Below are 13,635 nucleotides of genomic sequence, written 5' to 3'. Positions count from 1 at the left end.
ATGGCATAGCTACCATTAAAAACAACCTGAAGCTCTCATTTCTCACCTATTTTATGTACAGTGACAGATGCTGGCATGTCAAAAAAACACAGGAAAGACAGAAGTTTAATCTACCTATACTAATCTAATCTATCCTAATCTAATTTGTTTTATATTCAGAACAATACATTTGTTCTGTTCTTTCTGTTTCCTGACTGTTTGTTCACATAGTTACACATTGCTTGATTCATTCAGTTCAGTTGTTCCTTTTTTTTCCCCCCTTGTGTTTGCTCTCTATTTATACCCTCAGTTTTGGTTTGTTCTTTGTCTGGCGTTAGTCATATTTTAGTTGTATGGTATTGATTTTAAGTTCTCGATGTAAAACAAACACTCTTGGATTTGTACTCCTTCATCTTTGAGAGTGTTCAACACAGCAACCGTGGCGTTACTAGTGGGTTACCATTACATTCACTTTAGAATTTATTATACATTATGCATTATTCACATTAATTATGAACCTATTTTTAGTAGTCCTCTTGTAGGTGTGAAAAAATAGTTGTTATTGATTATCTAATAACGAACTACCATATTCGACTAAGCACTATCACTTACTAATTCCTTAATCAGTTTATTGTTAGCAGTTAATATAATGTTAATATTATATTATACGGGACAGTATTCTAAAGTGTTACCCATTTTTCCTCGTGTTTTGTTGTTCCATGTCTTTTGTGTGTTCTGTTTTTATTGTCTTCACTGGCCTTGTTTGGTTCTACTGCAAACAGCATGAAAACTTGGCATTGTGATGTCAGTGTATAAGACCAAGACAAAACTCTTCATATCCCAATATTTTATTAAACAGTAATTAAGCACTTTGGAAAACAAATCTCATGGATAAAATTTCGCAATATACACAAGCATACTTTACAAAGATAATATTTAAAGGCATTTTCACTCGCTCTGGTTGATGTTTACTCTCAATCAACAAATGAATGATCCATTGAAAGAATATATAAATAGCAATAAATTAAAAAGAACACATTTCAACCTTCAAAACCATTGGCAAACATACAGTAAATTCACACACAGCACTACAGTAACAGATTTTTTGAAGCTATAACGCTCACTTAATGTGGGCTTCAAAATTACTCACGCAATATTTTCATGGTAATACTTGCTCAGAATAACTGAGAATGCATTTGAGCAAGTGAGATCAAAATTGACTTGTTTACATGTGAAGCTATGTCAAAGTTTTCTCTTCGTGTGCAAAATGAAACATCCTTCATGTTAAAGACAACAATTAGAGGTTGAAGCTTATAGAAATACTATAGCATGTTGCTTTTTACTCGTTCAAAAATCTGCCTCACTTTCAAAGCAGGTACACAACCTTCTCGGAGAATGCTGATAGTTCCTGGAAATGAACAAAATGTGTGTTATTATTAATAATGGAACACATATATTATTGTGATATGATATAAGCTCGTTTGGATTTCAGCTTACCTTCATCGATTTTGAGGCAGTTCACTACAGTTGACGCCACCACCTCATTAGATTCTCCATCACATAGGACTCCTTCAATCTTGTGGCCAAGACGGCTGTTTCAGGACAAAAGAAAACAATGCTCCAATTAACGCTTGAGACCAGCAATCAAGGGACACTTCCAAATCTAACATGTGTTCCTATTGCAATGAGTGTTTTAATATAAAATGTCAGCAGTGAATACATCCTTCCTAACAATAAAGTTGGCTTCTGAAGAGGTATGCTTTAATATAAGAGGTAAACCTTTGATCGCAGAGTTACATTAAAGAAAGTGTGCCTAACATTAGAGTATTGTGGTTTGTTGTTTCAAGGTAACAGCTTGATTTATATAAAATTTCAAACCTTAAAGCCCTATTATATTCCCTTGTTTGGGCTGCATTATTTATTAATTGAATACAATTCCCTGTATAATGCATTTGATTTGTGGAGTTTGTATTCCTTCACAGTAGCCTAAACTATTGTTGGGGCTTTTTTTAAACTTACCTGATGACCATATCATGATGTGTACTGTCAGCTTCTCCACTGGGATTGGCTGATGTGATGGCCAATGGACCGGTGAATTCACACAGGTGAGCAGTAGCAGTGTGGTCAGGTACTCTTATCATAATGCTTTCTTTGGTCCCCACACGGTCATATGCAGGACCCACACCTGTGGACAATAGGACCATTGAAAATGATTGGAGATAGATAATCGTTCTCCCAGTAAGAGTTTTAATTTGGTTTGTTGATTATGCCAAGATTGATTAGAGTTAGGGTTAGGTTAGGTGGAATTAAAAAATGTTAACCTTACCGAGTTTGAGGAGCCATTCGCCTTTCGGGACAATGCAACTAATTCCTCCCGGGTAGACGTTTCTCATGAACTCCCACAGCAAAGGACTGAAGGGAGGTTTGGCTGCCACAAGTTGCTCCACACTTGAGATACAGATGCAAATTGGTTTTTCTGCAGGACGATCCTAGCGGAGAGAAAGGTTTATGGGTCAGTGGGTACGCTGATCATTTGTAAAAGGATATTATGTTTCAAAGCGTTGGCGTTTACTTTGATGGTGTAGATCTTCTCAATTGCACTGGGGTTCTTGCATGAAGCAGCCAATGCATAGACTGTATCTGTAGGGATACCACACACTCCATTGCTTTCCAACAATTTTGCAATCTTGAGGAGTCCGCTGGTTTCCCGAGACTTGGCAGTGAAACATGGATATGGGGTCTCAGATTCCTTCTTTTTCTTGTCCTTCGAAAAAAAGCAGATGTTAATCAGTAGGAGTGTTTTGTCTAACCATGAATGTATAACATAATTAAACTTCACAAGCATTTTGTCATCACTGATAAAATATGATACCTTGATTAGGGAAGGTCCAACTGGTATCAGGGTCTTGGAGAAGATAGCGTTCACAAGGGATGCTAACATGCCATACAAACATATGATGGCGAAAATTGCTAGCATAGCAACTAAAGAAAGAGTTTCAAGAAAATATGAGGTAACTTTTACACATTATTTCATTTCTTTACAATCCCTTTCTTGAAGGAGAACTCCGGCGCAAAATGAACCTTTGGTCTAATTACACATTGGTACCTAGTCGACCATTCCCTGAGATTTGTTTTCATGATAATCAAATGTAAAGAGTTTTATCTCTAAAATCTGTTTAGCATATACGCTAGTATATGTGGGCATATAATAAGTAAAAAGAAATCGCTAGTTAATGCCACACAAGGCTCAAAATAACCCCATACTCACACAGTAACGTAATGAGGGTCCCTACACAAATTCAAAACGAAGAATTGAGAACTTGTAAGAGTACAGACCATTTAATAAGAAGATACTTTATAAAGACAGTCCACTTTGTGTATACATTCAGAAGCCATCTTCGGAAAACAGTCTCGACAAGTCGAACCACGAATGACGTGCCAAACGAGCTGAACTGTATGAACAGCGTTCGTGGTTCGACTTGTCGAGACTATTTTCCAAAGACGGAACTGTGTGTATACACGAAGTTGACTGTCCTTATAAAATATCTTCTTATTAAACGGTCTGTACACTTACAAAGTTCTCAATGCATCGTTTTGCTTGTAGGGACCCTAATTACAGTATGTTACTGTGTTAGTGTGGGGCTGTTTTGAGCCTTGCTAGTGGTATTACTTATTACATGCCCCCATATACTAGCGTACACGCTAAACGGTTTTTAGAGATAGAACTCTTCACATTCGATTATCATGAAAACAAATCTCAGAGAAAGGTCGACTCGGTACCAATGTGTAATTAGACCGAAGGTTCATTTTGCACCGGAGTTCTTTAACAAAATGTATTTCTGTACCTTCTAACTGATAGGGCAGTCTTCTAAATGTAGAGAGGAGAAAACAAACTATGATGACCTCCATGACAGTGGTCAATGCCAAGAGAACTAGATTGCCATAGGTTGCTGTAAGAAAAAAGAAAGTCCAATTCACAATCCATCAAACGGCAAAAGTCAGAAGTGAGGATGTATGTTATGTATTAGTAAATAAACCTACCAACTAGAATCAAGAAAGCATTAATGACCAGGAATGCTATTGCCCCAGCTGCAAATCCGTTTGCTGACTCCGTGAATATTTGCAAGCGATGTCCTGCAGATAAAAATATGAATTTTACAATTCTACCCAAATATTTAGCCAAGTATTTTTTGAATCTTACATTTTCATACCTGCAAACCTAAACCAGCTCCAAGTTGCCCAAATAGCCACATAGAACGAGGGAATGACAGAGCCGAATCTCTGGCCACCTTGTACTTGTAGTCGACTGACGTAGGCCTGGATAATAGCTCCTGGGATGAGTACCCAGGGAACAGTTAGGTCAAAAAAAGCCAGGCCGGACTGACTGCAGTGAATGGCTGAGAGTGCGGCCACTCCATTGCAGAGGTAGAATAAAGCATCGGGGAGCTCTGCACCTTTATCTTCAGGCTCATCCAGTTTGGATCTCTTTAGGTAACTCAGATATTTCTGCAGGGATTCAGTGGAGACAGGCTGGGGTCCAACTGGAATCAAGGACTTCTCCGCAATAGTGTTGATGAGGCGTGCAAAAGTGCCATAGAAGGATAGGAGAGTGAAGAGGGAGCAGGTCACTCCAAAAAAGATGTAGTACCCGTCGATGGGAATCTGGGAGATGGTTGATATGGTCACCAGGACAAAAAATGAATTGTGAGCTAGCTCAAGAGTGTCTTTGTTCAGACTTGCAACGCAGAAAACCAAAGCAGCAGACAGGAAGAACCAGTTGCCGACCATGGCATGCCTTACTTCACCAGCTTCAGTCCGGCCAATGGTTACCGACACCACATACTCTTCCCAGGTCTTCACCAACCAAAACACGCAGTGCAGGCCAAACTTGGTTGCATGGTAGCAGTCTTGACGCAGATATGCATAATAGCTTGATAGAAGCTGAGCAGCAGAATTGATGGTTATCCAGATGGCAGCTACTGGGATTGACGGGAAGTAGCCAAAGGCGTAGAATGCGAATATAAATGGCGAGACTGTGTCGCAGAAGAATCCCAAGGCCATAGGTTCGGCATATTTTGTGTTCTTCTTCTTCTCTTGGCCCAAGCTTTGGGAGCTGCTAGCACTGGTGGTTCCTAGGAGCAGCACATTAAAGAGAGGGTTTCCAAAACCCTTCAGGACGTAGCGTTGGGCCAATCCCTTGATTAGCAGTGCCGACGAGCCATATATGGCAAAGAGCAGGATTAGGAGCTCAAGAACCCCAGAGACCACTAAAGCCCAGCTTGCTACTAGACCCACAGCCTCGAATATCAGTGTGAGGGTGATGGCCCCAAACACAAAGGGCATGATGTAGTTTACTGTTGCTGAACAGAAGGCCAGTAGAAAGGAAAGAAGGATGTAAGGTACAAGCCCAGCTATGGCGGACTCCTTGATGTACATTGGGATGTCGGTATTATTGACACTAGTGTTTGTGAGCAGATTTTGAAATGTGCTGTTTATCATTGCTGATTCGTTAAATGGGTTTGGACTTTGTTGGTTGGCACCTAGAAATATTCTTGTGGCCCCATAGCTCCCCCACAGAGCTGCGTATCCCACAAATGACGTTCCACTCAGATGGTCATATTTTCGGAAAGACAGCAATCCTGCCACAAGCTGACACACTCCACCAATCAGAATGAGATGAACACCTGTATAAATTGACATAAGATGCAAAGAAAGGAATGTGTGATGTTCAAGGAAGTAAGCAGCCTGGTGTGTTACACAATCTAAACCAGCAAAAATGCAAATAGGTGTCAATTATTTACTGCTATTAGGATGTACATGTATAATTCTTACAAGTTGTTTGTTAAATTGAAAAAACAATGACCTGCTAATATGTTCTCCACTCCCTCTGCTTGAATGCCAGTCCTGGCCCCATGGAAGTTCTGCAGTAGGACCAGGAAAGCACTGATGCCATTGGCAAGGAGCCCAAGCACTCCTGGCTCACCATAAAAACTTGCCGGAAAGTCATTCTCCGATGCCATGACCTTCCCCTTAAGTGTAGCTTTTTGCTGATAGAATTAAGTTGGATAATTAGGTTATGATCATAAAAAATACATGTATTCATTCACAGTGTGCTTATATTTTTTCCTGATTTTATCAGCCCAAATTAACTGACGTTATGAACATATCCTTGTTAAGAAAAGTTACTTATATGATTGATATAAGCCATTTAAACAGCATGCTAAAATGTACTTTCTGTATTCTGTCCTTTTAGTGGTGGGACATATATACATCTACAAATACATTTTAGTCTGTGATTATTAAAAACCTTCATACAATGAAACCTGTCAAAGCCTCATTAAGATGTGGCAAAATACTTGTGCACTAAACAGCCTATTTATGGGTGTGTTTAGTTTCATATTCTCCCTCCTCTCTGTAAGTAAGCAACACAGTTGTCTACCCAGGAAACAGCTGAGCAGGAGGCAAAAGTGAATGCTTTAGTTTTCAGGCTTTAAAACTCAAACTGTCCCTCTGACACAGATGTGATTGTTGGCTGAACATGTATACTATTACAGTCTAGGTGTATTTTTCATTTCAAACAGCCAGCAGACATGCGTCATCATACACAGATAGCTGTCGGTGGACAATGCTTGAGGATACACTCGCAGTAAGTTTGAACACACTTTTATGTCAATTTTTCAGCATATTTTTAACAAAGTAATGTAATCATCACTGAGTGCGCAGTGTATATTTACAATATTATATGTTAGTAATACCAGAAGTTTTATACCTCATTTTTTTCCCCATGAGGAAAACAGTTTATAAATCACAACACATGTTTTGTTATTGGATAAGTTTATGGGATAGAATAAACAGTTTACACAGTATAAAAATCATTATGTTTATGGAACATGCCTATACGCGCATACACACACTTTGTGAGATACCATAACACAACTACATTAACATAAAAAATAAAAGGTTTAAAGACATAAGAAACTTACCTATTTAGAATGCTTGATCTGTAATGAAGTATTGAGATGCTTGTGAAGAATGCTTTAAGTTTATAGTAACATCCTCAAGTGAGCTGGGAGGAGTTACAGTCATGTCAACCAACCCTTGGTCTTACAAATGATGACATAATTGACCCTTTCACAAGACAGTAGTTTGTTTCCTTCTGCGAAATCCCACCTGTGAACCTAAAAATAAACTAAACTTGGGAATTCCAACCCTAGTTCCTCAGTGGGTGTGTCATCCTCTTTTGTGGTCCAGTGCTGTATAAAACACCTGACTCCAGCACATCATCAACATCATCGACCTACACTGAGATAGGGAAAATAAGACAGCGTTTCTTCAGCTTCGAATCAACAAACAGAGATATCAACCCTCTTCATATCCAGATTCTGAACAAACATTGACAACATGCTTTCCGTTGCACAGGTATAGAACATTTTTGTATCATAGATGTGTCATTTCTAGATTTATATGTGATTGCTCAATGTATAAAGAAAAAAAAGTGGTTACATTTTATTTGGAGTCACTTTAGAAATTCTACTTATTATAAGTAACTTTTCAACTACATGTCAAGTAACTCTCATTAGAGTATTAGTAGGCTGTCAGTAGACTGTTAGGTTATGGTTAGGTGTTAGGGTTCGGGGAATAAGTTTACTTATAGTCGCCAAGTTACTTATAGTCAGTTGAACGTCTGTTGGGGGACCGACAATATAAAGTGTTAGCAGATATTGAGCAGACAGTCTACTAATATTCTAATGAGAGTTAGTTGACATGTAGTTGAAAAGTTTTCTTGAAAAGAAAAATAAAGTGTTATCAAAAAAAGTTAGTATTTCATAGGAGAAAACTGAGCTGAGACACTCAAATCGAATTGTTTGTACACAGAGATCCACCAGATGCCTGTCTGCTTTTTCTGCTGCTCGAGGACTCCATAAGTCTGCTCTAGATGGTGAGCAAGCTCTACTTGTCACAGCTTTATTAGTTATCTCATGACAGAAAAGAAAAGTGAAAGCCAAGACTTTTGATAAACATTTACACAGACTGACCAATCGGCTAATCTAGAATAGTCATTGGCACTCAGGATGGGGGCTATCCAGCAAAGGAAATTGTTTCAGTGTTTCTCTTGTCTGTGTGTTTTAGTGGCAGAGCGTCCTGCCCCTGAGCAAACAGTGACCAGCAGCTTTGGCAGGTTTATTCAGAGCGTACAACCAAGGCATCTGTCACCAACCGTGCTGAAGCGCAGCAAACGCATGATCCTGGACAGCATCGGCGTTGGGCTTTTGGGAAGCAACACTGAGGTGTTTGAACTGGCCCTTCAGCACTGCCAGGTAGGGCACAATGCCAGTCGTAAATAGTAACCTTTAGTGAAAACAACATGTTTTTCAATCATCAAGAGATCATGCCAAACAAAGTGCAATTCTTCCCTGGACCAATGGTTTAGCAATGGTGTAGACTCAGACACTTCTAATGTGTTTGTTGATGTGTGGACGAGTTGGATCTAATGACCATTCATTTATCCTCTTCCCCAAGCACATGTATGCTTCTGATGACGTCAGCTTCGTCTATGGGCGCCAAGGTGTGAAGCTTTCCCCAACGCTTTCTGCGTTTGTCAACGGAGTTGCAGTAAGTACAATGAAGTGTATTAGGATGTCATTGCAGTTCTTAGTTTATCTTACACTGGATGTGTGATTCAACATCCTAGACGCATTCTCAGTGTTTCTTCAGAAAGTCCTGTAATTTCAAGTCTATTAATATCCAGCTAAGACAGTCAATTAAGCATTAAATTATAAACTTGTTTTTGTAACATTCAGCACCATTACAAAAGTGGAATTGAGAAAAAATAAAACTCTAATAAGTCATGAAACATCCATGCTACTGTTCTAAATAAAGTGTGTTTAACCGCACTAACACCTCAGGAAGTGTTTCAGATTATAGAAACTAGACAGACCAGGTTGTTGTGTCTTGCTCATACTATCGGTAGTCATGCACAGCTTTTTCCTTTTCCCTGTAGTATTTTGGCTACACTAGTGAAGCAATCTGAAGTCAATGACATGGTCATCTGAGACTATGTGTAGTGATTTTTAGAAACACAAACCATCATCCCAGGACAACCACAATAAAGACACACTCTAGACATTGATTGACATGTTGGTTTTCCACAGGCTCACTCAATGGACTTTGACGACACTTGGCACCCTGCAACCCACCCCTCTGGAGCGGTTCTGCCTGCCCTCCTGGCTATAAGTGACATGTTGCAAAAGAACAGCAAAACAAGCGGGCTCGACTTTCTAACCGCCTTCAATGTGGGCATCGAAATACAGGGTCGACTGATGAGGTTCTCCAATGACGCTCACAACATCCCTAAGAGGTTAGAGTCAATTTCTTTGTCTCACCCTCAACTAAAGTGACTGAGAGCGACGACTATATTTCTAAGTACAGCACAGCCTGAATATGGCAGTATAACAGCATGGGTATTTTCTGAGGTTATAGAGAAACACAGAGCTAGGTGGGTAAGAACACAGCAGATTCCATGTGAAAGGTTGTCAAAGCTCCTTCAGACATGTGTTTATTCAGAGCAGTTCTGTTTTTGCTCCGAGAATATAGTTAAACACTTATAATTTGTTATTTCCTGAGTACTCTGAAAACAGAATCCAGCTGTGTCCTAGAATGATGTCTGGTAGCTACAGTTTAACCTGTAAACAAAGAAACATTCTGATTTATTGAGTACAAGAGAATTTTAATTGGAGCTAGCAAAGGTTTGCTATTACTATTTCCGACATTTAAGGGATTTTACCATGGCAGTGTAAATCTTTCATAAACTCGTTTTGAAGAAGGAACAGAGTCATATTTAGAGGCCAGGATGGGTTTGGGATTGGATTTATCAAATTATTTTGCGTTACAAAGTTCCAGCCCGTTCTCATCCCAAGACTGATGCTTTTGACATTTCGTCGACATCCGACGCACATGGCACCCTTTCGCGTCAATATGAGACGCAGATATATATGGGCCAGAAGGCGCCTCCTAGTGGTCTAACCCTAACCCTACCCCAGATCTAAACCTACCCATAACCAAACAAAGCTCTGTGAGTGTTATATTGACGCTAAAGGGTGCCATGTGCGTTGGATTTAGACGAAATTTCAAAAGTGTCACTAGTATGAGAACATGTTGAAAGTTCAATTTCGGTGAACTCTCGCTTGGGAATTCGTATCACAAGAAGGCGTGTGTCAACTAGAAGATGAATACATCACAGAGGCCTCTTAGGCCCTGTTTACAACTGGTTTTAAGATGTTTACACCTGGTCCACCTTCAACCACTTCTGTCCTGCAGTCTTCGAAGGAAGTGTGGGTAAATGTATGGGCTTTTTCAGAACTTTCGATCTAATGGACAAAATAAGCTCACGCAATTTACATATGAACGCGAAAGGAGACAACAAAAAAACATTGTTTCACCTCTGATAGCCGCAAGACGGTGGCGAGTGCGTGTAAGATTTCAGGAATGATAAAGAACAGAAACGCTTGGTATGTTTTGGTGTGTCCACCAAAGCGTTTTTAGCCAACTGAAAACGGCAGACGCTCTGCTGAAGACGCCATGCTTTGGGCGCTTGAGAGCGTTTTTTCGTTGAGACGTTTCGTTGCTATGATACAGAATATCCGCAGCACAGTTAACTTGTAACTGATTTTGCAGATAATTTGTTTCATACTAAAAAATATATTTTTCATCCATTTTGTTCGGTTAGCTCTGCTGGTTGATGTCGTTGTACAGAAAGAATGTTGTGACAGTTGGTCAGTGTGGTATTAGTCCCGCCCCTTCTCCACTGTGATTGGATGGCTGGGTAAAAAGTGACAGTGATGAGCGCTCAGTTTTTATCCAAAGTTGAAAATTTTTCAGTAAAAAATGCTTTACGCTCATGGCGTTTAAAAAACGCGGCGCTCCCATTGAAATCAATTGAAAACATACGCCAGGCGCGTGGAAAAAACGCTTTGGTGGACACACGGCCTAAGTGTACACCCTAGAACAGTTGTGGATAGCTTTGCAGAGAAAAGCACCATTAATATTCTGATTAGCTGATCAAATTTAGACAGTTTTGTGGTTCTGTATTGTCTTGAGAACGGCCAAGCATGTAAAATAACGACTGTGCTCTGTCTTTGTCTTCTCCGCTAGGTTTCATCCTCCCAGTGTGGTGGGAACTCTGGGTAGTGCTGCTGCCTGTGCTCGCCTCCTCTCTCTGGACCGCAATCAGTGCAGTAATGCCCTGGGCATCGCGGCATCTTTGGCAGGCGCGCCAATGGCTAACGCCGCCACACAATCCAAACCTCTTCACATCGGAAACGCCTCGCGCCTCGGGCTCGAAGCAGCCCTGCTTGCATCTCGTGGGTTGGAAGCGAGTCCTCTGGTCCTGGACGCAGTGCCTGGGATAGCTGGCTTCAGCGCTTTCTACGAAGACTACGCCCCACACCCCATCCCGTCCCCTGAGACGGATGAGCACAGCTTCCTCTTAGAGAAGCAAGACATCGCTTTCAAGCGCTTTCCCGCACACCTCGGGATGCACTGGATCGCTGACGCTGCCTCTGCCGTGCACAAGACCCTGGTTGGCCTGAGAGGAGGCAGCGTTTCCCCAAACCTGGTGCAGGATATCCTGCTTAGGGTGCCGCTCTCCAAGTACATCAACCGTCCATTCCCGGAGACAGAGCACCAGGCACGACACTCCTTCCAGTTTAACGCCTGCACTGCCCTGTTGGACGGAGAAGTCACGGTGCAGTCCTTCCACCCAGAAGCCATCCGACGGCCCGAACTTCACGCGCTCCTCTCCCGTGTCCGTTTGGAGCACCCCCACGACAACCCGGCCAATTTCAACATAATGTACGGTGAGGTGGAGGTTACCTTGGTCACTGGAGATGTCCTAAAAGGGCGATGTGACACCTTCTACGGCCATTGGAGGAACCCACTAAGCCAAGAAAGCCTGCAGAATAAGTTCTGTAACAATGCAGGCACAGTTCTGTCCAATGAGAGGGTGGAGAGGCTGATCGAAGCGGTCGAAGGCCTGGAGACTCTAGTTGACTGTAAACCACTGCTAGCTCAACTGCAGTAAACTGCATTACGAATATAGAATATTTGTGCAAATTCACAGCTGCTTGTATTTATTTAATAGAAATACTATTCAAACTCTTTCTTAATATACGTACTGTAGGCTAACAGTCCAAACTGTCTTATTTTCCTGCTGTGGATGTCTGTTTTCATGTTTTTATAATATTTATTTGCATTATTTCAAAAAATTAAAAAAAATGTTTGTAAATATAATTTTAAAAGCTCTTTTTAAATGTCGTTTAATATAATCTTCTTGATGACTTCTGCTTTTTGTAAGATCTTGTTCACATTGAAACTCAATAAATCTCTAAATGTATTACTATACGTGATGTTTTGTCTACATTTCTGTATGTTTATGATATATGTAGTGGGGCTGCGAAATGTTATACCTCAATGGGATGATTTACAACAATCAAACATGTTTGGCTACAAACTGAAAGTAGGTTTTGGCACGATTTCATGTTTTTGTTATTTCCGGCAAGTCCAAACTCGATAGACAGCTAGTTGGGGGGTATCTTGTGCATCTGAGATCATGCAGGTTTAAGCTATTGCTAGATTTCTTCTACTTATAATGAAATATGATTTAGGGCAAAATGTTGCAGGATTTAAAGTAGTTGACTTTTAAAGAAACTATTGCTGATTATTTACTCACCCCCATGTCATCCAAGATGTCCATGTCATTCTTTCTTCAGTCGAAAAGAAATTAAGGTTTTTAATGAAAACATTCCAGGATTTTCTCCATATAATGGACTTCATTGGGAACCAAACGGTTCAAGGTCCATATGAGAGTTTCAGTTCAGTCTCAAAGGCGATGAATAAGGGTCTTATCAAGCGAAACGATCGGTTTAAGTTTTTTAAGCTCAAATGCTCGCCTTGCTCTGGTCTGCGATGCGCATTCGTGACTCTCCTGTTCGAACTCGTTCATCAAAATGAACAAATCTTTTTTCGAGTCATGACTCGAAGGGTCCTTGATAAGGCCCTTATTCATCGTCTGGAATCGTTTAAAGCCCTTTGAAGCTGCACTGAATCTCTCATTTGGACCTTGAACCGTTTGGTTCCCATTGAAGTCCATTAAATGGAGAAAATGCTGAAAAGTTTTCATCAAAAAACTTGATTTCTTTTCGACTAAAGAAAGAAAGATGTGGACATCTTGGATGACATGGGGGTGAGTAAATTATCAGCAAATAAAAAAAAAAGTGAACTACTCCTTTAAGGTCAAAACTCAAGTATGATGTTTAAATCACAGCGAAGGGCCAAATTTAGCATTTTTCCAGAAAGATTAAAGGTTTTTCCAGTAAAAAGTAAAAATGTAGGTCTATGGGGTCCATCAAAATGTAGGGTTAGTTCAAGGGTTAGTTCACCCAAAAATTATTTATTAAATTAAGTTATTAATTACTCACCCTCATGCTGTACCAACCCCGTAAGACCTTCGTTCGTCGTCGGAACACAAATGAAGATATTTTTGATTAAATCTGAGAGGTGGATCACTGCTACATAGGCACCCTCAGGGATTGAAACTTGACGGCCCAGAAAGTCATTGAAGAAAATGTTTAAATATTCCGTGACTACAGCGGCTCAACT

The 13,635-nt window shown here is 40.4% G+C and overlaps 2 protein-coding genes across 2 annotated transcripts; one reads left to right on the top strand and one right to left on the bottom strand.

The window, feature by feature from the left end:
• Nucleotides 1-811: 811 nt before the first annotated feature.
• LOC120494884 (uncharacterized) lies at nt 812-7,065 on the bottom strand. Its single transcript, XM_039694229.2, has 11 exons — nt 6,963-7,065; nt 5,843-6,026; nt 4,191-5,663; nt 4,021-4,113; nt 3,825-3,929; nt 2,852-2,961; nt 2,552-2,743; nt 2,306-2,468; nt 1,999-2,164; nt 1,477-1,571; nt 812-1,387 (listed from the first exon to the last, which is right to left on the bottom strand). The coding sequence occupies exons 2-11, from the start codon at nt 5,997-5,999 to the stop codon at nt 1,302-1,304; spliced, it is 2,640 nt and encodes an 879-aa protein (XP_039550163.2). The 5' UTR covers nt 6,000-6,026; nt 6,963-7,065; the 3' UTR covers nt 812-1,301.
• Nucleotides 7,066-7,231: 166 nt separating this feature from the next.
• On the top strand, nt 7,232-12,378 carry irg1l (immunoresponsive gene 1, like). The gene is made up of 6 exons (XM_039694236.2): nt 7,232-7,398; nt 7,855-7,918; nt 8,110-8,297; nt 8,500-8,592; nt 9,132-9,337; nt 11,131-12,378. The coding sequence occupies exons 1-6, from the start codon at nt 7,381-7,383 to the stop codon at nt 12,056-12,058; spliced, it is 1,497 nt and encodes a 498-aa protein (XP_039550170.2). The 5' UTR covers nt 7,232-7,380; the 3' UTR covers nt 12,059-12,378.
• The last annotated feature ends 1,257 nt before the right edge of the window (nt 12,379-13,635 follow it).

The sequence above is a fragment of the Pimephales promelas genome, chromosome 9, assembly GCF_988280905.1.
Source record: "Pimephales promelas chromosome 9, fPimPro1.hap1.1, whole genome shotgun sequence".
Taxonomy (NCBI): Eukaryota; Metazoa; Chordata; class Actinopteri; order Cypriniformes; family Leuciscidae; genus Pimephales; species Pimephales promelas.
Note: the sequence above shows the minus strand (reverse complement) of the source record. Positions and strands in the feature narration are given on the sequence as shown.